This window comes from Apodemus sylvaticus, chromosome 5, assembly GCF_947179515.1.
Source record: "Apodemus sylvaticus chromosome 5, mApoSyl1.1, whole genome shotgun sequence".
NCBI lineage: Eukaryota > Metazoa > Chordata > Mammalia > Rodentia > Muridae > Apodemus > Apodemus sylvaticus.
The window spans coordinates 147,462,350-147,487,556 of record NC_067476.1 but is presented as its reverse complement, the minus strand read 5'-3'; the positions used below and the strand labels follow the sequence as shown (position 1 = coordinate 147,487,556).

Genomic DNA, 25,207 nt, shown 5'->3' with positions numbered 1-25,207 from the left:
TTTGCTAGTAATTTCAGAGGCTTAGTCCATGATTACCATGGCAGGAAACATGGTAGCAGGCAGGCAGGCAGGCATGGGGCTGAGAGCTTTATTTCCTAATCTACAGGCAGTCAGGCAGAGAAAGGCAATGGGCCTGCTATGAGCTTTTAAAACCTGAAAGCCAGTTCCTCTCCAGCAAGGCTGTACCTAATTCAAAAAGCCATGCCTCCTCGTCCTTCCCAAACAGTTCCACTAACTGGAGACTAGGCATTTAAATATATGAACCTATGGGGCCATTCTCGTTTAAGCCACCACTATGATCATCTTTGAAATTCTGATAGAAAAGGAATTCTTGTTTGATGGCTCACATAAAGATATATGATAAGTCCATTCCATTGTATCAATGCAAAGGGCTAGGCTCTGTAAATGGAGTTTTAACCAGGAAGTACAGTGTGTGCTTTTAATCTTGCCCCCATTGAAAGATGCATAAGTAGGCCAGGATGTGCTTTATAAATGAACAAGGCGGCATCAGGAGGACTAATGTCTTCAGCTAATGCAGCTATTGTGGCTCTAGCTCTCTCCATATCCTCCCTGGCTTCCCCTTTGGGTGTTTGGTGACGTCACTGGCATAAACATCCATTTCTTTCATCCCATTCTTTTTCACCATCTTTGGCTAGGAAGGTCCCAAGTGAGACTGGACAGAGAATCGGCTCCCTTCAACTGACAGTAGTTTTTATTTGAAAATGTTCCTTCAGTTTAATGATACTCTTGTACATTTCACAGAATAAAGCTTTGGACATCATAAAAAAGCTTGGTAGGCATTTCTGGGGCTGCTGACACAGCAGGGCTCGTCAAGGTCCAGCAGTCCTGAACAGTGCCTATAGATTAATGCAATTCCTTGTGAGATCAAGAGTGTGTCCCCGGGTGAAGGAGTTCTCGGTTGTGAGCTGTCAGAGCTTTGAAAAACCCCAGATCTGAATATAAAAGCCAGACTCTCTAACTGAAACGAAAAGTAGCATTTGGAGAGGGACCATCAAAGTCCAATTAGGAGCTATGACTTCTGCTTGTTGTCTGTAGTCTAGACGTGATTTGCTCTACAACAGGGCTTCTTAAATAATGACAGCAATAGCTATATTGAAGACTCTTTCCCAATTCCACTGCTGGCATTATTCACAGCCAGGAGATGTAAAATGTTCAGAATGTTTAACAACTCACCTGGAAGCAGCAGGAGTTGGCTTTTGACCATCAAGAGTGTTTGTTTCATTTCTCTCCAGCCTCCCTCCTCTTTTTTCTTTCCTTCTTTTCTTTTCTTTTTTTAACAATGGGCAAGGAGATTGTCCATGGAGTAAGGGTGAATTGAAAGAAAACCTGGAAGATGTTATAGGCTTGACTTCTCTTCCCCCACCCTCCCTAAATCTCCTTTTCTTTCTCTAGAATCTGAAACCATGTAATTTAGAAATTGCTTCTCTCTTTCCAACCCGATTTTCTCTGCCACAAAGTAATTTTTAAAACATTCTAAAGCTTTTATTCTCAGACTTCAGCCTTGTACCTGTGTCCAATGAATGTTTCCCAGTATCTGAGCCCTTGAAGAGATGATGTGTGTGAAGAGAGGGCTGGTGGGCCGCCTTTGGCCAGGGCTCAGCAATAGAACAGGTAGAAAGGAGAGGGGAATTGGGGATCTGAAACAGAGCTGGGAAGTGCAGTGAATTGTACTTCCAGGTTTGTAGATATAGAGATCTCAGTCTCCAGGAGACACTGACATGGAAAATGAAGACCATGGAGCATTCAGCTGCTTCATGGAGTATGAAGTTGGAAAGTAGTCATGGTGTTTGTTCCTAGCTAGTAATCTTAATTATCATGTGTCTTAGTCAGGGTTTCTATTCCTGCATAAACATCATGACCAAGAAGCAAATTGGGGAGGAAAGGGTTTATTTAGCTTACAGTTCTGCCTTGTTGTTCATCACAAAAGGAAGTCAGGAAGCAGGAGCTGATGCAGAAGCCATGGAGGGATGTTCCTTACTGGCTTGCTTCCCCTGGCTTGCTCAGCCTGCTCTCTTATAGAACCCAAGAATAACAGCCCAGAGATGGTACCACCCACAAGGGGCCCTCCCCTCTTGATCACTAATTGAGAAAAACACCCTACAGATGAATCACATGGGGGCACTTCCCCAGCTGAAACTCCTTTCTCTGTGATAACTCCAACCTGTGTCAAGTTGACACACAAAACCAGCCAGTACATCATGGTTCTCAGTGTATGTGCTGAGGCCACCAAGAATCTCTAGGAACTCTTAAAGACTCCGAAAAACTAGAAGCTGTTTCTAAATACAGAAAATGCACCATCAAACAGAAACCATGTAACCCATGAGCCTTTATTATAACCCGTGGTCTTTATTGCATTCATTGCCCTAATACCTTATCTTTGCAAAGCCAGGTTCTGGGCCACGTCTCAGATGGAATGCAAATATTGGATAAAAAATTAACTTGGAGCTGGCAGCAGATCTGGCAGTGTCTGCTTTGAGCCCACAGTTGAGAAGTTGCTCACAAAGATGCATGTGCTCATTAGGGAGTGCTGATGCTTACGAGTAAAAGAACTCATTTTCCTTTTGATATGTGTGCTGGCTAGGTCTGTGTCAACTTGATACAAACGAAAGTCATTTGAGAAGAGGAAACCACAATTAAGAAATTGCCTCCATTAGACAGGGATGTAGGCAAGCCAGTAGGATATTTTTTAAATTAATGATTGATGATGTGTGTGGGGGGGGAGGAGGGCAAATTCTTTATAGGTGCTGCTATCCTTGGGGTTGTGATCCTTGATTCTAAAAGAAAATAAACTAAGAAAGCTACGAGGAACAAGCCAGTAAGCAGCACTCCCCCATGACCTATGCATCAGCTTTTGCCTCCAGTGTCCTCCCTCTCGCCTCCTTTTAAGTTTCTGTCCTGACTTCCTTCAGTGATGGACTACAGTGTGGAAGTGTCAGCCAAATACACTCTTTCATTTCCAAGTTGCTTTGGTAAAAGTATTTCATCACAGCCATAGACCACATGTTTGTATCATTTTCTCAAATCTCTCTTAAGATACCAGGGTGCAGGTATTTATTACTTTACATGAACTGCCTAAGGAATGAAGTGGTTGGGTTTTCCCCTCAGCTTAGGAAGTACAAAAATAAATTACCGAAACATCATAGGCACCATGAATTGGGAAAGTTTGGGAAGTTGCGAATAACTGTATATGAAGAATGGTCTGTAAAACAGAAACAGTAAAAAGAGGCAATTAGACAAATGATATCACTGTGGGGAGCAGTGGTTGCTAGAGCCAGCAAGAAAGGGAAGAGGCCAAAATTGTGAAAACACAAAAGATGGGAACAAATAGTATTTTTCTGGCCAGTGCTGCCATAAAACTTGCTCCTTTTTCATTTTGTAATTGAAAACATATTTTTTATGAAGCTGGCTCTTTATCTATTGGGGAAACTGCAAACTAGACAAAATATTCTAACGAAAGCTCCTCTAGATAAAGAACTGGTGCTGGCATGCTCCCATAGGAATTACAAGGAAGCATCTGCCACCTGTTGGCAAAAGTAGCTTTGCGCCTCTATGGTCAAGCAAAAATGTGATTTTTGCAACCTCACTCCAAGCACTGTGAAATGGGGTATCAAACGAGTGTTTGGCATCTGGCCTCCTAGTTTACACTTAGAATCCCAGAAGTCTTGAGTTCAAGGTCATCCTCAACTACATATCAAATTCAAGACCAGCCTGGAATATCCAAGGCACTGTCTCAATAAAACAGACAAACAAACAAAACCAAAACCCAAACAAAATAGTACTTAGAACCAAAACAGCTTTAGTAGATGCTTCAGAGCCCACAGACTACAGTCCTCAGCCACCTCTTGAGATTGGTTGTGTCTGATTCTAGATTCCCCATCCTGGTCTTGTGGGATAGAAATGGACCAGTCATGATTAAATCCTCTCATACATCATAGTCAAATTCAGTCATAGCATTGGGTCATGGATTGAGACCAGAGTTCCTGATCTTTAAACTAATGTCCAGAGTTGAAAAAGAAGCTGAGGTAGACGCTGAACTACAGAGGAGAGAATGACAACTCCTTGTCAACCTGTTAACTATCCTCCATAACTTGCTTGGTATTATATCCAGTTGACCTCTCAGCTGGTTTCTTAAAAGCTATTACTATTTTGTTGTAACAGAATGCATACTAGTTCCTTTAGCATGCAATTTGGTCAGGGCATGTGTTTGATTTCCACTGTGGTTATCTGAGTATGCCTTGTCAAGTTTTAATCTGAAAGACAGCAGAGAACATGTCACATGTTTTAAAGACTGTGTCCCTAACACCTCATCTGCCACCCTGTTGCTGCATACATATTTTAAACTGAGTGCCAGAGAGAAGTAAAACTTTTAAGCAGATGGAGAGAAAAGATTAAAGAGGTTCTAAAATCAAAGAAATAAAAATATAGGCCTTCGTGCAGCATGGAACCCCTGCTTGGTTGTCTCTGGTAGTACACATTACCAAGTACCGTGCTACCCTTTTGTCCGATGCAGTATTTAATCCTCTTGCCTTTGATGGACTGCTGTCTCTGTAAGAACATGGAGGGTATTTGGTTTGCTCTTACATCTAGTATAATGCTGGACATAAGGTAAGAGCTTAAAAATATTTACTTAAACAATGTATCCTCCCAGTGGATTTCTTGGTGCAAAGAATGCTGTTACTTTACTATTATAACTCTCTTGACTGTCACTATCATTCCTTGTCAGAGATGGTGGCAGGAGCCAAGGCATCCTGACTTGCTAGGACACTACTGCCCAGAGGCCACCTGTTGAGCAGGAGGTGGGAATGGCTACTTCACTGCGCTGCCTTTACAAACCTCAGCATCTCAGTGGTCATTTTCCCACTTGTTATCTTTCCTTGGACATTAAATACAGTGTCTCCTGTGCTTCTGCTCTGACATTTTTGCCTCCAACATCTCTCAGTCCCACCTCCAACACACCTTCCCATTTACCTGTTAGTGTACTTATATTCCGTGCCGAAGAGCCCTTCCCACAGAACAGTCCTCTTGACATCTGGACTTAAATCATTTCCTCTCAAATCTGTAAGCCTGTGTCCATTGGAACATGATGAGTGTTTGTAGATAAGTAAAACTTAATCCAGAACTGGAAGCACACAAGTCAAGACCAAGAATATTCCACTTGGATGACACAAGTGTTTAGGTCAAGGAGTCTAAGCCTTAAAGAAAACCCCCAATACCACAGGGGCTTCAGACATATATCTTGATAATTAACTAGCATCTTGCCATGATCAGTATCAGAAATTAGTAGCACTCTGGAGCCTATTGACTAACATAATAATGATGATAAATTGTGAGACTGAAGTTACTTGAAATATGTAGGTTATTCAGGTTTTAGTTTATTTTATTGGTATTGGAGATAGAACCTAGACCATTATGCAGTCTAGGCAAGCATTTTAACTCTGTGTCACACGCTCAGCTCCCCAATATCTTTTAAAACATTCTTCAGACTTACATGGTGAAAAAAAAGGTCTCTGCCTTACAAACCTAAGCCAAGACCCCTGCTATGACTCTGAACAGTCTAATGACTGACTTGTGGGACGACTTGTATTGACCCTTCCATAGAACAGTCAAATGAAAGTCTCCAGCCTTGACTACCTGAGCTAGACAAGGTGTTATGGAAGCAAAGGCATAGAGCATATCCATTATACATGGGTTATCTGGCTAACTGCCATTATAAAGACACGTAAGAACAGACACAGTAGAGACCACCAGATCTTCAGAATCTGAAATATTTGCTATCTGGTCTCTTACACACAAGGAAAATGTTTTCCCATTTATGATCTTATCCCATCTGCCTCAAATGATCCTTTCATACAAAAATGGTAAGCAAATTGCATTAAAAGCCAGATTTCTGGGCCTTCGCTGAGCCATATGGAACAGACTGACCTATTTTGTGCTTGCTGGCTAATACATGTTCACATAATAAATGTTCATCTGTGCAATAGAATTGGGATCAAGACTTGCTCTCATTATAACCTAATAATGCAGTTATGGGGGAATCATTAACCTGAACTCACCTCACATTTCCTTGGTGACTTTGGTTTCTATGAAAAAGAATGTTGGGGTTGTGCAGGACTCATGTCCAAATTGGCTCAGGTGAGTTCCCGAAGTGAAGCTATTCATTTCTGCTCTATGTTCTCAGGAGACTAGTCCATCCCCTGCAGAAGATACAGTGGGCTTTGCTACTCTATCCTTCATGGCTGTCATGGCTGTACCCTGCTAGTATAAATGTCATTAAGACAACAAACTGTCTCATTCACCTTTAGCCTTAAAGCCTGGCTGCTCCATCTCAGAGATGTAAGTTATGTTCATAGAAGTTAAAACCTACCTAAAGTAATATCTGAAGAGGCATTCTTGGAAACTTGATAATGAAAAATTATAGTTAGTTAAAGCACAAGCACAGAAGTCACCTAAAGTAGGTGGGATTAAAGTCATGAGCCACCACTGCCCCAAATATCCACTTTCTTAAAAAAGCCATTCTGTGTGTTATAGGGTGCTATTCAGTCATAGTCAAGTTGTAAGAACTGCACAGGAGCAGTCCAGTTGGATTCCTCACAACATTCTATTTGTTAGTTTCCTTACCTCTCCCCCTGAGTATAAGGTCAAGAGCAGGCTTGTGGTAATAATATACATGAGTTCAGTTTTAGTTAATGTATGCTCATCTTTCCTCCTCTTCTGGGCTTAGGAGATGCAACTTTGTCAAACACACAGCGAACACACTGAATTCTTGATTCATCTATAGCCCTTTGAAACAGGATTTCTGTTGCTATTAAGAGACAACCATGACCATAGAAACTCTCGTAAGGAAAGCATTTAATTGGAGCTATCTTATAGTTCAGAGACTAAGTTATACTTAGTCCATTATTGTCATGGTGGGAAGCATGGTGGCATGCAGACAGACATGGTTTTATAGAAGAAGCTGAGAGTTCTATATCTGGATCCACAGACAGCAGGAAGAAAACAAGACACTAGACCTTCCTTGAGTTTCTGAGAGCTTAAAGCCCATACCTATAGTGACACACTTCCTCCAACAAGGCCACCCCTATTCCAACAAGGCCACACCTCCTAATAGTGTCACTCTCTGTGAGCAAAGCATTCAAACACATGAGTTTATGGGGGCCATTCCTATTTAAACCACCACAACATCCATCATCCAAGTAGAAGAATGAGGTACAGACATAGATAGAACAGAATTGCTTTCGGGTCAGGTGCTTATAGAGACAATGCCATGTCATGGTTCCTTCATGATCAAAATATACTGTTTACTTGTGGAGTGTGATGAAATTGCAAATGAATTATCTCTCCCAGGACATTTCCACAAGAAGGTAGCAAACATTCCATGTCTTCAGCCAACATGCTCCAGCTTCTGATTGTTACAGTTGTTGCAGTGGCTGTCATCATATGATATCTGTATGGTCATGGTCGTCAAATTTCTAGCCACCAAACATCTGCCACAATAAAAGTCAGTAAAGGAGTGGATGGTGCTGGAAAGAAGATGGATTTTAATTTTGGTCCTTTTACCTTTCCCCTCCCCCTTCTCCACGTATCATTTCCATGCAGAAATTGCAAATTAATGGTCACATTGAACTATCTGTCAAAGTATTACTGCTCTTGCAGAGCCAAATTATGTTGGCAATAATGTTTGCAGCTGCCTAGAATTCCATTGCAATTTAATTTGAAGAGAACTCAAATTGCATCTCCAAATGGATGCAAAATTAATTTTATATACAAGTTATCCACCTCCACATTTTCAGCCCCATGCCCCAAATTATCTCAGTTTAGGTTCAACTTTGAACAGTACATGTGTCCCAGGCAAGTCCACATGCAATGATGAATACATGGTCAATTCATGAACTGAAAATCTGATTTCTGCTTCTTTCTTTAATAAGATGTTCTGCCTTGATTAAGGTTGTTAGGAGATTCTACAGCTATTGCCTCTGACAAAAGAAATAGAGGCTGAGTCTATACAGAAAAAAACAGAAGACAATTTTGTCTTAACCACATGATTACCCTTAAAACTGGAACACAAAGAGACCTCTGGTATACCCTGTGGCTTACTGCTTATCTCCTTATTATATTATGGCTTGGCTATGCTCTTGAGGTCAGGCTTCATAGGCCTTTTAGATTTACATATCTACCTATTTAATCTGTCTATCTGCCTAACCTATCTTTTATCTCTATGTGTAAGTTATCATGTGACCAAACATTGAGACAATCTCCAGCAATTCAACTAGAAGTTGACAAAAGTGTGTTGAACAGAGAATTCACGGCAGTCACAATAGGCCTTGGAAGTCCTTGAGAAAAGTTTCCAGAAGTGATGGTTTTAGAGTTGGACTTTGAATATATTTTGCCTAGAGATTTGTCTCTATGGGCAGCATCCCAAACACAGAGAACAACACAGACAAAGCATGGGATGTCAAAGGACATCATGTGGCACATTTTACTCTAGGAGTATAGGGTTTGATGTGTGAATATTAGAAATAGAGGCAGAAGGATTTGAGATAGAAAGGTCTCAATAGAGGTAAGAAAGGCTAAGCTGCCTTTCTGGGGTAGCAATAGTTTCTTAAAATGTGAAAGGCACACACAATCATATGCAAACACACACATGTACATGCATGCACACATACGCACATATACATTTAAGTGTGGTGGGAATCCCTGGAGCCAACTTCTGGTACATTGCAAGCTAAACCACTTTAGTTCTCCATGAGAGAATATCCACTTTTTTTTCCTTGGGACAGCTTTTCTCTGTGTAGCCCTGGCTGTCCTGGAACTCTCTCTGTAGACCAGGCTGGCCTTGAACTCAGAAATCCATCCACCTCTGCCTCCCAAGGGCTAGGATTAAAGGCATGCGCCACCATTGTCCCGAATATCCACTTCTTAAAAAAGCCATTCTGTGTGTTTTAGGGTGCTACTCAATCATAGTCAAGTTGTAGGAACTGCACAGGAGTGGTCCAGTTGGATTCCTCACAACATTCTATTTGTTAGTTTCCTTACCTCTCCCTCTAGTTTATTTTCTCTTGCTATCGTAAAACACCAACTAAAAGCAATTTGAAGAGGAAAGTGTTTTCTTGCTTATAGTTTCTGGTCACAAGTCACCATTGAGAGAAGTCAGGTCATAAACTCAAGGCAGGAACATGGAGCCAGAAACCATGGAGGGTCTCTATTTTCTGTCCTTCATACTCTTTTTTTCTATTTTTCTATTTTTTTTAATTTATTCACTTTACATCCCACTCACTGCCTGACTCCTGGTCACCCACCTCCCACAATCACCCTCCATTCCTATCCCTTTCTCCTCTGAGAGGATGCCTCTCCCAGTGTATCCCTCCACCCTGGCACATCAAGTCTCTGCAGGGCTAGGCACATCCTCTCCCACTGAGGCCAGACAAGGCAGCTCAGCTAGAAGAACATACCCCACAGCTTTTGAGACAATCCCTGCTCGGGTGGTTTGGGACCCACATGAAGACCCAGCTGCACATCTACTACATATGTGTAGGGAGGCTAGGTCCAGCCTGTATATGCTCTTTGGTTGGTGGTTCAGGCTCTGAGAGCCCTAAGTGTCCAGGTTAGTTGACTCTGCTGGTCTTCCTGTAGAGTTCCTATCCCCTTCTAGGCCTGTAATCCTTCTTCCTATTCTGCCATAAGAGTTTCCAAGCTCCATTCACTATATGGCTGTGGATGTCTGTATCTGTATGAATCAGCTGCTGGGTGGAGCCTCTCAGAGGACAACAGGCTCCTGTCTGCAAGGATAACAGAGTATCATTAATAGTGTTATTAACTGGTGATTGACCATGATATGGGTCTCATGTTGGGCCACTTATTTGCTGGCCATTCCCTCAGTCTCTGTTCCATCATCCCCTGTCTCTGCATTTCTTGTAGATAGGATAAATTTTAGGTCAAAAGTTTTGTGGGTGGGTTGGTGAAACTATTGCTCCTCTAGGGTTCCTGCCTGGCTCCAGGAGGTGGCCTCTTCCTGTTTCATATCCCTTACTCTCTTATGCACAAATCTACCTGCCTAAGCACACTGCTACCCACTGTGGGCTATACCCTCCCACATCCATCAAGACGGTCCCTTAGAAACATAGAAACCCCAACATGATCTTAGCAATCTCTCATTTGAGAGTCATTCAGATGATTTAGGGCTATGTCAACTTAACAGCTGAAGATAACCAGGTTTACTAAATCCAACCCTATGTTACTTTTGTGTTGGCTTTCTCCAGGGCTTCAACATAACAGACTGAAGCCTTGTGAATGCCTCCCTCCCTCCCTCTCCCTCCCTGTCCCTCTCTCCTTCCCTCCCTCCATCTGTCCCTCCCTCCCTCCCCTCTCCCTCTCTCTCTCTCCCTCCCCTTCTTCCTCCCTCACCCTTTCCTTCCTCCCTCCCTCTCTCTTATTCCCTCTCCCCACCTCCTATACATAGAACATGTGAAATCCTAAAGAAAACATGATATATGAGTATACACAGAGACCTGTGGCCTTGTTTCCATTCTCCTTTGATCTGATTCTGTCCTGTTCCTAAAGGACCTGTGCAAATATGATCTCAAATTTTAGATCTCTCTGCTCTGTTTTTTTTTTTTCATTCTTTGCCCCAGCAGTGCTCATGGGAAGGGACTCTCACAGGCCCTGCAATGAGTTTGTAGCTATGGGGACCTGAAATTCTAGGGTATCTGTGGCCTGAAGCATGATCAGAAGAGAGACAAGGTGACAGACAGGCACAATGCACTGGCTGCTGAGCCTATGTCCTGGGAAAAAGTCAGTCTGACAAGAGTCAATATGGGTCTCAGGATAAGGCCCACTGCTGCACCGAAAAGGTGTTAGGATGAGAGACACTTTGATATTTCATGAGAGGATAACTTTCAGCTGCTCGGGCAAACTAGCTGCTCTGTGCTGTCTGCAGTCTTTTTGGCCTATAGGCTGTTACTGAAGAAGGTCAGATGGGCAGGGCCTTATCTAGAGGCAGAGACCAGAGGCTACAGGCTTGGATGTATTTACACGGGGGATATAAATTCAACAAACCAATCTCTACTGCACACACAAGACTTTCTCAGCAATTTTTCTCCTTGTTTGCACCAGGCCAAATGTAAACCCAGGACTTTGTCCACAGAAGGCAATTACTAAAGCAGAATCTCAGCTGGGCGGGTGAGGCATATTGGGGGTAGGGGTGGGGTCATCCCATTGAAAGCATGAATGGCCATCCCCCTTACACTGTTGTCTCTTATGTAGGATGTCAGTACATCTCTGTGGTTGAAAATGAAACAAAGGGGGAATGTGTGCCTCTGAGATCCTGCTGATGTGCTGGCATGAACAGAGCAGGGAGGGCAGAAACAAGTGACCAGAGCTCAGTTTCCTAAAACAAATCACCATCTGGACATCTCTTAGGAAGTCCGCTTGGCGGATCCTATAGATGCTAGGCAAACAGATAATAGTCCCGGGCAATCTGGAAGACAAATGTATAAACAAGCAATTCCTGGGCAGCGTGACAAAATGAGTATGACGGACAGTGGTGCATGGAGCTATGGCTACGTTCCTTTCATGGGGCCTTAGTGACATATACCATAGAGCTCTTCCCAAAGGCAGATGCTAAGGGCACCACTTAGCCTGGAGATCCTGCCAAGCAGCCGCAAGTTCTGCTTTCCAGAATGTGAGTTACAAAGGTCATAGGCACTTTCAGCCATATGTATCTTACCCAGAGTATCGCCAGAATCCCAATGTATTGCATTTGAACTGAGATTTCTTGAGTCTCTTAATTTCCATAGCCTGGAGAACCTCCAAGAGCCATCTCGAAAGGTCTGTGTAGTATATGGGTATGTTCTGAGTCCAGGTTTCCTGGTCTCTGTGAGCCTGTGAATCTTATTTGATTACAGTGTGCATGCACACATGTATGTTTCAGCTTTGTTTGGAGTTCTGTCATAGTAAGCACTTTTGTGATCTCTGAAGTCCGTGTTGAAGGTCAAGGAGTCACGTGGGGAAATTGTATTTGTGGGTTGCCCCAGCATTTTACTACTTAACTACTTCCTTGCCTTTCCTGCTTTATTCATCCCCATCTCAGACCTTGGTATTTATCCTCTTGTGGACACTTAGTAGGGCTACAAGTCCTGGGGATGTAGCTCCCATTCTTAAAACACTCCTTTATATATATGGCTATCAATGGCTAAACCTTGTGAGTTCCAAACAATAACCAAAAAAAAAAAAAAAGCATGAAATTTGGAAGGGGTTGTGCTGTATTTGGGGGACTTAGGGCAGGTTGGAGGGGAGATGGGACTAGATATGATATTTTATTGTATACATGTACTGAATTCTAAAGAATAAAGACACAAAAACTGCTTAAAGTCTTCTTAGGGCATTTCTCCAAGAAAGGAGTTCTGTATAAGAGGAATCCCCACTGTTAGGGAAAGGCAATTTTCTCTCTTTACAGTTCATTTTATGCTCATTAACAGCCCTCTGAGATTAGTGCAGTAATTTCCACTTTATAGATGAGGAGATGGAGGCACAGAGATGAAGTGCCCTTGGCCAAGGTCACTTAGCTACTGAGTGCCTGAGTCTGGCTGCAAGCCATGCTCTAACTCAATCATGCATGCTTTGGAGAGCCAGGGGCTCTGCCTGTGCCCCAATATTCCTACATGTAGGGAAGCTCTTTGCTGGCGGGACAGGGTTTCGGTACCCTTGTGCCTGAGAAAAGAGAGAAGGACTTGGGGGTAAGTCTCTCTTCTGAGAGAGACCTGAAGGTGTTTTACATGTATTTCTGCACAATTTAGTTGCAAGAAATAGAGTGTGGATGGAAGGTGCGCCAATGTTCAACTTAGCATTAAGTCCCAGCATTGTCCCTTTAGAGGCAGGTCCCAGGCTCCTAAGAGCAAAGCAATCTCTGTGTTACAATTTTTGTTTTCCCATAGGATTCTTCTATGTCTCCCAAATTCCTGGTAGCTGTGGCCTCATGTTTATGCTCCTATTCTGACCTCAGCTTCCAATGGTGTCACAGTATGGAAAAACAGACTTGGGACTTTCTCAGATTGTAAATCTCAAGCCTGCCTCTCCCTGTGTGGCCGGAAGAGAATCATTTAATCCCTGGGAACTTTGGTTTTCTCTAGAGAGGGGTCTTCAGATGCTTCCTCGGGAGTTTTGCCATTTATCAAGGCCAGCAGGCATCCCTTCAATGGCTGTGCTCCAGATCTCTTTTTACCTTCCTTGCAAGCTAAACACAGAGTCAGAACTATACAAGTTCAAAGCCTCATTTGGTCACTCGCTAGACTTGTTTCTTTATACAAGCTCCTTGACCTCTGTAACCCTCCATTTATCCATTTGTCAAATGAGGCAGTCCCTCCTCGCGATGTCATTCTACAGGAAATAAAGCAAGTACTTCCTGGATGCTGTTCATTGATGGTATTGTATTTGTGCTTTTGGGCCATATTGGACAACTCAAAAATGATACTCAACGTGGAATGTTATAGTATTTAAGATGCTTAATAAAAATGCATCCTCAGCCTTAACTGAGTATTAAATATCTGGGCACTCACTCCCTAATGAGATGAGGAGAGGGCCCCATGAGATGACTGTCTCCCCAGAGTGGAGTATTGGTTTTGGAGAAGTTCCCAGTGGAGGAGTGTTAGAAAGGTTCTACTTAGGTATATATACCAACAGAGTTCTGGAATCTCTGTAGATAGAAAAATCCCTGCTGGATGAAGGCTAGAGCGGGTGCTAACATTTGGCAGAGACGAAGTTCTCTCCATTATTATGCCTGTAAACATATATTTACTGAAGCCTGGGCCACACAGAGGCATCCAGCTAAGCAACAGTAGCCATGTCTGGTCACAGCCCCTATCTATGAGTTGCACACACGTTTATCTTTCATTGCACATAGGTTCGGCATAGCAGGGAACTCGTCCAATGTCACTTTTACAAAGTCGCTCTTGCTTTTGAGACTTTGACTTTCTTTTGCACAAAGGACCCTGCACCACGGATAATGGAGTTATAAGAATGGGTGTCAGTTCCTCAGTTGAAAAGAGGCCAGAGCTACTGATGTGCATGGTTTGGGGATAGATCATCCTCCTCTCTGACATGCTTATGAAGCGTATATGTTCCTTGGCAAAGTTCTGTTATAAACTACACTTCCCACATCGAGGAAAATTAGGAAACTCAGCTAGCATCAAAAGCCCTCACCCATAGCCATTCTTGTTTGTGCCTTGATCCAGAGGCAACTACAGCTCTGTTAGAGGTACTGTTACAGCTCTGGGAATCCAAAGCCTGCAAAGGTGGCAGTATCCTAGTCTGTCATGGTACATAATGATTCTACCCAGAACTGCCATTTATAAGACATTTGGGTTGTATATAATATCTGAAGGATGATTATACTTATTACTCTTCCTATTGATATAAAACAAATAAACCCCCAGCTATCACATATGATGTTCTTATTAAGTTCCAGGTGCAACTCTAATGGCTCAGGATAATTCATCTGGCTTTACCCTCTCCTGCAGTTGGGTTAGCTGCTATTATCACTTAATTTACAAATTAAGTAAAAAGTATGCTCTAAGACATGGCACAGCTTGATAACATCCTGTAAGTAGCATGGGGTTGAATGCCAGTGAGGCCTCTAGCACTACCATCTTGTTTGTTTTAAGCAGTTTTGTACAAAAGTCATCTCTTTACCTCATACAAAGTATAAACATCACATCGATGTGCAGATTATGAAGTAAAACATGTCTGTTGCTACATATAGGGCACTGGGACAAAGATTGGAAAGTAAGGGAGGTTGGGGACAGTATCACGGTACTGAGGAGTGAAAGATGGTATTCATGGTGGATGTGGAGGGGATGGGACAAAGAGTGAACTGCTACAGGATGCTAGCAAATGCTGTGATGTCCTATTATAAGTGAAAGTGCAGAGCTGAATCCAAAGGCTGAGTTCATGGGACATTGTGATCATACAGATAGATGGAGGTTGGATGTCTGTTCAGGATATAACTACAGTTCCAGATTGTGCAGCTGGATGGGAGGAAAAGAGGGGAAACTCAATTACATGGAGAAAGGTTGTAGCTGAGTTAAGCATAGAAGGCAGAACACAGCCAGCAGCCCATCTCAGAAGCATGTGCAGCTGGTAGCTCCCAAGATAGTCCTCAATGAAACCCTAGTGAAGCCCTCAGCAACCAAGAAATTTTGTCTGTCTGTCTGTCTGTGTATTTATGTATTTATGTACTTATGTATGTATGTATGTATGTATGTATGTATGTATGTATGTATCATCTATCTATCTATCTATCATCTATCTATCATATATCTATCTATCTATCTATTGGTTTTCAAGACAGGCTTCTTTGTATAGTTCTGGCTGTTCTGGAACTATCTCTGTAAGCCAGGCTGGCCTTGAATTCACAGAGATCCACTTGTCTCCACCTCCCAAGTTCTGGGATTAAAAGTGCACCAGCACCATCCAGCTAAGAATTTTATGTTTTTATGACTGACATATTTTATTATGAAGGAAATATGGCAAATTTCCACCCTATGTATTTTGTTTTCTCTTAGACATGTGTGCTTAAAATAAGAAAAAAACGATTTAAAGAAAGCCTTCCTGTTAATTATGCTGCAGGTGGCGAGCCGTGGGAGATCGCAGGGAGGCTGAGTTGTGTGTAGAAGAGCAACAGCATCCATCTGCTTCCTGCAGTCTCCTGAAAACTCTTGTATCTTGTGTGTATTTTACAGATCCTGTGCATGGCCCTCAGAATGTGGAGATTGTGGACATCCGGGCTCGGCAGCTGACCCTGCAGTGGGAACCGTTTGGCTACGCAGTGACCCGTTGCCACAGTTACAACCTCACAGTGCAATACCAGTACGTGTTCAACCAGCAGCAATATGAGGCTGAAGAGGTGGTCCAGACCTCTTCCCACTATACCCTGCGGGGCCTGCGGCCCTTCATGACCATCAGACTGCGGCTGATGCTGTCCAACCCTGAGGGCCGGATGGAGAGTGAGGAGTTAGTGGTACAGACCGAAGAGGACGGTGAGTGAGTGAGGGCAGTTTATGGGAATGGAGAAGGTTAAGTATGCCTGTGGGTCATGCCAGTAACTGAAGAGGATTTTATCTTTTGTCCATCAGTTTGTGTGTGTGTGTGTGTGTGTGTGTGTGTGTGTGTGTGTACATATATCACATGTATATGCTGATGTGTGTACATTCACATGGAGGCCAGAGATCAGTATTCCAAGTGTCTTCTCCATTTTTTTTTCTATCTGAATTTTTGGGACATGGTCTCTCTTTGGGATTCAGGGATCTCTGATTTGAATAAATTGGGTAGTTATCAAGCCTCAAAGAGCTTATCACCATGGCATTCACAACACTGGGGATGCAGGAATGCTCTGCCAGACCTGATTTCTATTTGATGCCCAGGATCTGAACTCAGGTCCCCAGTCTTAGAGAGGAAGCACTTTACTGATCGACCCAACTCCTTACCCTCTGTCCTTTGTATTTGGTCTCCCCATTATTCTCAAGGTCCCCACAAAGGGACTCTGCAGACTCTGTATAGTACAGTTCCAGAGTAAGGTTATGTTTCCATGAATAGTGACAGCTCAGTCACAACTATGTTTTCATGGTGGCCCATGTTTCCCCCATTCTTCCCTTGTATTCTATCACTCTTTCTCCCCAAGTCTTCAGATGCCTTCCTGGAAAGGGTCTTTGCCTTAATCTTCAAACATGTCGAGATTGAAAAATCAGACAACTTGATTCTGTACAAATTAAAAGAAGAAAACACAGAATAGCTTAAGGCTTGGTGTGCACAGTGAATGAGCTCAAAGCTGATTATCTACCTGGATGTCCCACAGGCATCTCAAATACCATGTATTGCAAAATGAATGAATGTTCTCGTCTATGCTGATTTATCTTCCTGTGTTCCTCCTTTCACTGAGTTACACCTGGGAGCTCAAGAGAGAGAAACTAGAAAATCAACCTAGGATTTTCTTCCAAATCACCCCATCTCCCCCCAAACCTCCCACTTCTCCCATCCCACCCTGCCTCCTCCTACATCATCCCACATCCCTCCATACCACTTTACCTCCCCTCTACTCCCCCCATCTATCCCCATTCCACCCAACCTTCCCTCTACTCCACCCCACCTTCAACCCTACAAGGCTCTACAGAGTCTGCTTCTTGCACTCCATTCTTGGACGAGTCTCCTACCTTGAAGATGCTGGGATTCAGAGACTTTAGTGATAGCACAACATAACTACCTATTCCTTCTTTAGTCTGACATCTCTCTTCATGTGTGCAGCACAGACTCTTCTATTGCTGGACTTCTCTTAAACTTTACTTTCTCTGTAAGTTTTCTTTGTCTCAAACTTCTTGGCTGCTTCTTCTCAGGGTTCTAGAACAATCTGCATTCAGCTTCACATAATAGCTGTCTTGTGTAGGATACCTAAGAGACATACCTAAGAAACCCTTGCCTCCGGGTATTTTAGCCTCCTCCTTGGCCTGGCTGTTTGTGGCTCTAGAATCTGACTCAATGTAGATCTGTGTACAAGTGATTAAGAAGAGTTTGGCCCCTTGTTCTGGAAAGACTCAGTGAAGCAGTATAGGGCAAAACCAAAACGGGGAAGTGGGAAGGGGTGGGTGGGAGGACAGGGGGAGAGAAGGGGGCTTATGGGACTTTCGGAGAGTCGGGGCCTAGAAAGGGGGAAATCATTTGAAATGTAAATAAAAAACATATCAAATAAAAAAAGAAAAATCAACTCATTAAAACTTGTGCACAAATTGTCAAACAAAACAAAACAAAACAAAAAAGGAGAGTTTGGGTAGGGGATGACAAATAGGCCAACAAAGTGGAGAAAGCCATGTTACAACTTCTGGGTAGTTGCAAGAAGAGCTCTCTGGGGTGAGCTATGTGTCAGGCGTCCCAGGCTATAGGAGGGAGTGTAGCTTCCCCCACGTCAGGTTTCATTGCTTCAGAAATACAGAGCCTCTACCTTTAGCAGATAAAAAAGTGTTATTGAGAAGGTAGATTCTCTGGGCTGGTATGCCTGGGACCTCCTCTTTAATCTCTTGACATTGATTTTTCCACCTAGAAAATGGACTTGATGTTAATAGTACTCTGGAGTTTATTGTGCATATTAAAGGGGATGGTAGATTTTTTAAAAATGGCCTGAGACCCTGCAATAAGTTTTCAATAAGCATAGTTACTGCATTTTCAAGAAGTAACAGGGAAAAATAGAAGTCCTGACAAGAAAGCCTCTGGTACAAACAACTGTGCTACTGAGATGCTATAGGACTCGTCTCCACACTCCCCAGTCATTGCCCTTGTTCAGAAAATATAAGGAGGATCTGAAAAGATTGACAGCATACCTGGGTCCTGACTGGAGAAGCAGGGTGGTGGCAGGGAATGGTTAATGGTTACCACCACAAGGTTATCCTAGTGCTGACAGGGAGGAGCCTTTGTAGATAAACCATCCTGATCTAGCCAAGGAGCAACTCAGGGCGAGCCCTTCTCAAGTGTTCCCTCGGCCCCTTTAAGCTATGAGAATGGCCTCCATCTACAGCAAGTCCCAAGTCCTAGTTTTAATCTATGTAGTCTCCTCTCTCTTTCTCATTTTTACCACCAAGAGGAAAATAAATAAACCACAAAGCCTTTATCAAAACAATGTGGGAACAGCAGTGCTTTGAAATTAAATTTAGAGTAAACATCATTAATAAAACATCAATTCCTGCTCCAGGAGATGTGTGGACATTATCATATTAAAGACACCAGCACACAAGACACTCTTCCTTGGTCTGTAGCTCTTCTGAGGCCACAGCTCAGAAACTGCTGGAAGGCTTCAGAGGGTGTGGATAGTTGATGGCACTTTGCATTTGTTTCTGTGTTCATACATTGTCTTAATATGTTGCTTAATATGATGCTGAAGCCATCCACCAGCATCAGACTTTTGAGTAGTTTGGACTAAGGCATGTATTAAGAATATTGTGGACAATCCCTGAAGTTCAGGGGCAGGCTCCCTACTTCCTAGAGGGAGAAAGCATTGTCTCCTTCTCTTAAAAACTCATTCACCTTGAGAGGACACTGAGGTTGAAAAGGGACACTGATGTATACCTATACCCAAATCTCCCTTCTGAGAGCCAGAAAGCAATCTCCAAGCTTGGACTTACTGACTTCATGTTGTTCTTGCCTGCCCTCGAAACATATATGCTGGGAGGAGCTTTTAGATCAGTCATTTTAGCACTCCAATACCTATGAGGGTCAGCAGAATAATTGTTTACTAGAAAAAGAAATTCTGAGACAATTTGTACTATCAGGAAAATGGATGTTGATAAGAAAAATTAAGTGGACTTTTAATTTTCTGTTATTTAGAAATATCTCAGCTCTTTATGTCATCACTTTTGGCCAAACTACAGCTAAGCTTGTGGAAATGTAACATAAGAAGTCTGAGGAGGTACAAAGCACATGCCAAGTTGGGACAGGGCGGGGAGGAGGAGGAGTGAATCTGGGAGGAGTTATGGGGAGGAGTGGGAATGAATATATCAAAATACATTGTATGCTCATATAAATTCTTGAGGTATTAATAAAAATATATTTTCAGTGTGTATAGATGAAGAGTACAGATATTCTAATATATATTGACAATATTATCGAACATCTGAGAAAGTTAAAGTTTTCTTAAAATGGCCCAACATGGGCCATCAAAAAGGTATGGTACGTAAGGGCATTGCCACCCAGCTTCACAGCCCAAGATTTGATCTCTGATATCCACAGAGTAGAAGGAGAGAACAGACCCTAGAAAGTGGTCCTCTGATCTCTACTTTCATGCCATGATGTATACATGCACAGATACACACAGGCACTCACAGCCACACATTGTCCATATGTATTTATCTGCATATACTTGTGTAAACAAAATAAATAAATAAATAAATAGTGTGATTAAAAATAGCCTAACACACTCTACATTTCATATTTCTTCTAACATTAGCTCTACATGATAAAACCAGAATAGAAGTCATTTTTCCATTAAAGCATTAAAAGACAGTACTGTGTATTTCTCATTGCATCTTGCCAAAGGTCATGGAAGTTCTGGGAGACCCTCTGTGATGATGTCACATGTAGTCAATTAATATGGAAAACAATGATATATATATATATATATATATATATATATACATATATATATCATACTACATATAGCACATATAAATACATATGCCAGATATAAACACATAAATATTTCCCTCTTGAAACATCTCCTCTTTTGTGATGTTTTGAGATGATGTAAGTATCCTATGAACACCCCAAATCTTTGCTCAATGACTTTAGCTCTTCTTCATAAGTCTTACCTAAAATCAGTTGCTACATTGGTGCTTTAAAGTCTGCCATCTTGCCTACACTTTCTGGTTAACACATTTCTTCATAGAGAGGCATTCTCGCATTTTCCTCTCTGTGTCTAACATTCTGACTGATTCTCAACTAAGTTTGAATCAGTATCCTTATTTTCTTGAGTGATCAAGTTGTCTTGACCATAGCTAGAAAGAATCCCTTCAAGCTGAAGAGAGTTTAAGTATATAATATAATTTAAAAATAGACCAACACACTTTTAATTTCTTATTTCTTATATTGTTGAACTTAGCTCTGTATAATAAAACCTGGATGGAAGACATTTTTCCCATGGAAACATTAAAAGGTAGTATGGTGTATTTCTCTTTACATCTTAACAACGGTTATGTAAGTTCTAGGAGCACCTTTTGATATATCCTCATTAGTAACCCTTGCTTCTGGCATGATGCAGTGTTTCAGGCTGTCTGTAATGTTCCTGCTCAAGACATGAAGGTTATCACTTACCTGAAAATTTCTGCTTGCTTCTACAGGTAGTAGTCTCTTCACACTAAGGCAGGTCTTGACTATGTTCAATAGAACATCAATGACTCTAGCTTCCCCAGGAAGAAAGAGCTAGAGAATATAATTTGCCTGTTTTAAATCATGAGCCCATTGTGAGTGAATCCCAACACCTCTAGATACTTCTGCATATTCCAACAGTGAGGACCCTAGATTCCCCACATCCACTGTTTATTCATTTCCATTACCTTGAATTGTACCAACCCACCAGCAAACAGTGAACCTACTAAGTTAAGCAGGATGTTTTTACTTCTCTGCCCTAAGTTTTGTACTGCTTAGGATGTACGCTCAAAACATGTTCAAGCATTCAGAGTTTCTGTTTATATGATCTTAATAATTTGCTAGCCAACTAAGGCCCTTTCAATTTTAAGGTTTTCCTCCCACCATGTTTTGAAAAATAAATGCTACTACTGCTTCCAACATGCAAATTAGTTCCTTCATAAAAAAGTCAAAATTGAATGTTTAAAAAAAAAAAGATTCATCCTTGGAAATAACTGTCACAATCTTTATCCATTTGTATTCTTCAGTACAGACCTGAAAGAGTGACATTTTAAATATAAAATACCACATTTTGTTATTTACTTTCTATTTAACCTTGTTTGTATAGTATATGTGTATGTTTTTAGACCAGACTACTTTTGGATAACCAATTAGGAGACTCATCTCTGGAGAAGACTGACTCATTCTCCCTCTCCCTCTCCCTCTCCCTCTCCCTCTCCCTCTCCCTCTCCCTCTCCCTCTCCCTCTCCCTCTCCCTCTCCCTCTCCCTCTCCCTCTCCCTCTCCCTCTCCCTCTCCCTCTCCCTCTCCCTCTCCCTCTCCCTCTCCCTCTCCCTCTCCCTCTCCCTCTCCCTCTCCCTCTCCCTCTCCCTCTCCCTCTCCCTCTCCCTCTCCCTCTCCCTCTCCCTTTCCCTCTCCCTCTCCCTTTACCGCTCTCCCTACCTCTCTCTGTCCCTCCCTCTATCCTTCCCTCTCTCCTTCTCTCCAGCCATTCATTGACTATAGCTCCTAGGGGAGGAGCCTCCATCCTGTTGGTATGTTGGTTGGTACTGTCTTTGTACAGGTTGTTCAGTTATCATGACTACATCTTCCTGTCATATATAGAAAACACTATTTCACATTAGTTTTCCTGGTCCTCTGGCTCTTATGTACTTTCTGCCTCCACTGCCACGTGTTTTCTGAGCTTTAGGATAGGGGTTTACTGTAGATACATCAGCTGAGGCTAGGTGCCCTGTGATCTTGTTTTCTGGTTTTGGACCAATTATATCTTTTTCACCAACCAAAGTAAACTTCTATGAGGGATGAGAGCTGAACCTATGCTCTTATTTTTTATTTCTATTTTATATAATTTATTTAGTAAAAAAGTAACTAATTTTTTCTTCTTTCCCTTCCTCCCCATCCTAATTTCTCCTCCTCCTCCTCTTCCTCTTCTTCCTCCCTTCTTCCCCTTTCATATATCCCTTAGTCCTTCCTACAATCTCACTGAGCCCAGAGCCTTCCACATGACAGAACTCAAGATCTCCTTTCCCTTTTATATATTTCATATTTAAAATATGGAATAATATATACTTCACCCATGTTTAAGTTCACCTTCTGTCCTAGAAAATAGACCATATCAGAAATGACCCATTCTGCTAACAGTGTTCTAGTGCTTCATGTCCGTGTGGCTAGGTGTGCCTGTGTCCAACAGTGGCTGTTTCAGTTTTTCACTATGACCTTCTTTTTCTCATCTAGGTCATCTTGTATCCCTCCATTTCAGGTACCATATTAGCTGGTTGATTGGCTCCTTGTTATATAAAGAGGCACACTGTAGTCACATTGCAACAAACAGCCTGATGTGTATGTTGTTAGGTGGCTGTGGAAATATGTCTTCAGGTAAATTCTTCATGGAAGGATTGCCAAAGTCAAAGGGTAAATGCACAATCAATTAAGTTCTCCTTCAGAGAAGGCCTGTCATTTTTTATTTACACAGGCAATGTGTACTGATTTAATCTTCACACCAAATATGAAAGAACAAGCAGTATTTTCCCTATTGTATAATACAGGAATGTAATCTTAACAATACACAAAAATGTAATTGACTATAATAAGTAACCGTATAAAATATATTAACAAAATTGATATTTAATATGCTTAACCACATATAATAGGTGTATTATCCCAATGTGGCAAAACACATGTCAAATTCAAATGCTTTCATGTAAGGAAAACTACCATGGCTCAGTACCTTAATTTTGTGTATAGTTCTAATGATCCTAACTCACCTGGTTTCTTAGGTTGCAATGAGCCAGAAGTGGGATGTGTGTTACTGAAGATGGGTACATCTACACTAAGAGGTGGCACCTGAGGCCTGCAAGGAGGGAAAGTGTAATAGGAAATAACAGCAAGGCTTATGTAATACAATGGAAAGTCAGACTATAAGGATAAAAAAACACTTATCCTAAGAGTTGCTAACAGCTTCCTTTTACCTCAGCTTATTGCCCCATAGTGATTATACAGATGAACTTTCAGTATCATGAGTGATAAGCAGAAGTGCAGTTATGTTTTCCATATGCCCACAGTGAGTTAGGCTTTCTGCTAACACTCTTGTTCCTATAGTATATTGCCAAACACCATGCAGGTATTGCTTGCCATGATGGTTCAGATGAGGAATCCATACATTTCTAAGTATTGCTTATGCAGCTTACCCTGACCATGGTTATAAAAGCTCAGCTCTGGCTGAAGCCCTTCTAACATGCTTCTCAGCTTTCTCTGTCTCTATATCATATGTTAATTTGTTCTTTAGCTTAACCTATCTATCTATCTATCTATCTATCTATCTATCTATCTATCTATCTATCTAGTTATCATCGATCTATCTATCATCTATCTATCTATCTATCTATCTATCTATCTATCTATCTATCTATCATCTATCTCCTCTCTCTCAAGGAATATAAGCTTGGGAAAAACAAAGACTTCATTTTGGTTTAGTCACTAATGCATATTTTCTAGTAAGAGGAGGAATGATGATCTATAATGTGTGCTCATAAACCATTGGCTTAGAGAATGAGCTAATGAATGAGAACCTGACACCAAAGTCCATGCTCCTCTCATGACCCCAGTATTCATGTATGGACACCATATCATAAGCTGGGCCTTGTGTGGTTCCTTCAGGTACAATCAAAGCTCACTTGTCCTGGCTCGCTAATGCTGACCATTGTTGGTAGATCTTCTTGCCTCCACATTCAATATCATATTCACTGCTTGAAATCAACCATTGTTGGAACATTCATACTATGAAAATTAGAAAACAAGTTATTTTTTTCTTCCTAGACAGCTTTTGGCAAAATATTTAGTAGCCTACCTCTATCTTCCTCAAGGAAAGATTATAGTTGATGTCTTGAGCTATTCATCTTGAGGATTCATCTAGAAGAAATAATTTCCCTCCAATAAAACTAGACAATTGGAGCAGATCCAAGTTTCTCTGTGTTTGAACTTAAAAAAAAAATAAGGAAGGACATGACTGTTCCTAGGTTTGGTGGAGGAGTTTCCTGTAGATAAAAGGGAGCACATAGCCAGAGGCAGGGATATCTGGTCCTAAATGGACATGACCTGACTGAGCTGGCCCATGTGGAAAAGAGGAGTGAGAAGAAAGGTGGTCAGACAAAGAGGCCAGGTAGATAAGGGTAAACTGAAAGATCAGGTAACCAAAATTGTCTGGATTATACAGGGAGGGGCCCCTGGGGGAAGGACAGTCCAGCTCTGGGCTGGAGAGGTTTAGGGTAAGGGGCAGGGTATGCCAGCTATTGGTAGTAATAGACAGTATTACCACCTGTAATAGGTAGATATTGAAGGATACTGGAAGAACCCGGCAGCCAGGTCCACTTTGATAAGTTAAATAGTCACTTCATCCATTTGTGTTAAACCTAACACTAATACTCACTCACACACCCTGGCATTGAGGAAGTCTTTGCTAAGCAGTTTGATTTTTAAGTTAGTTCCTGGCCTTTGTATAAGATACAACTTGCCAGCCAAGCTGCTGGTGAGATACCTCAAATATAGGGGTAAAAATGTGGCCAGGATGAGGAAAGCAGAAGTTTCAGCTTCCTTGTCCATGGCTCTGAGCTTTCCCATGTACAATTTTTATGTTTTCAATCCCTGCCTCCTAAGTTCTCCATGGTGAACCCATTTTACAGACACGTAGATGGAGAACTGAGGAAAAAAGAGAGGAGGAGAGGCTAAAGGGCAGACAAGATGGGAAGGGGACAGAAAGGGAGCGAAAGAAACAAGGAATGGAGAAGTGCTCCTTGACA

General features: G+C 41.9%; 1 protein-coding gene across 1 annotated transcript in view; it reads left to right on the top strand.

The window, feature by feature from the left end:
- Ptprt (protein tyrosine phosphatase receptor type T) overlaps nucleotides 1-25,207 on the top strand; it is a 1,128,608-nt gene that overhangs the window by 712,023 nt on the left and 391,378 nt on the right. The window contains exon 8 of the mRNA XM_052184183.1: nucleotides 15,753-16,049. Within this exon, the coding sequence (XP_052040143.1) occupies nucleotides 15,753-16,049 (297 nt within the window). The remainder of the gene's footprint in view (nucleotides 1-15,752; nucleotides 16,050-25,207) is intronic.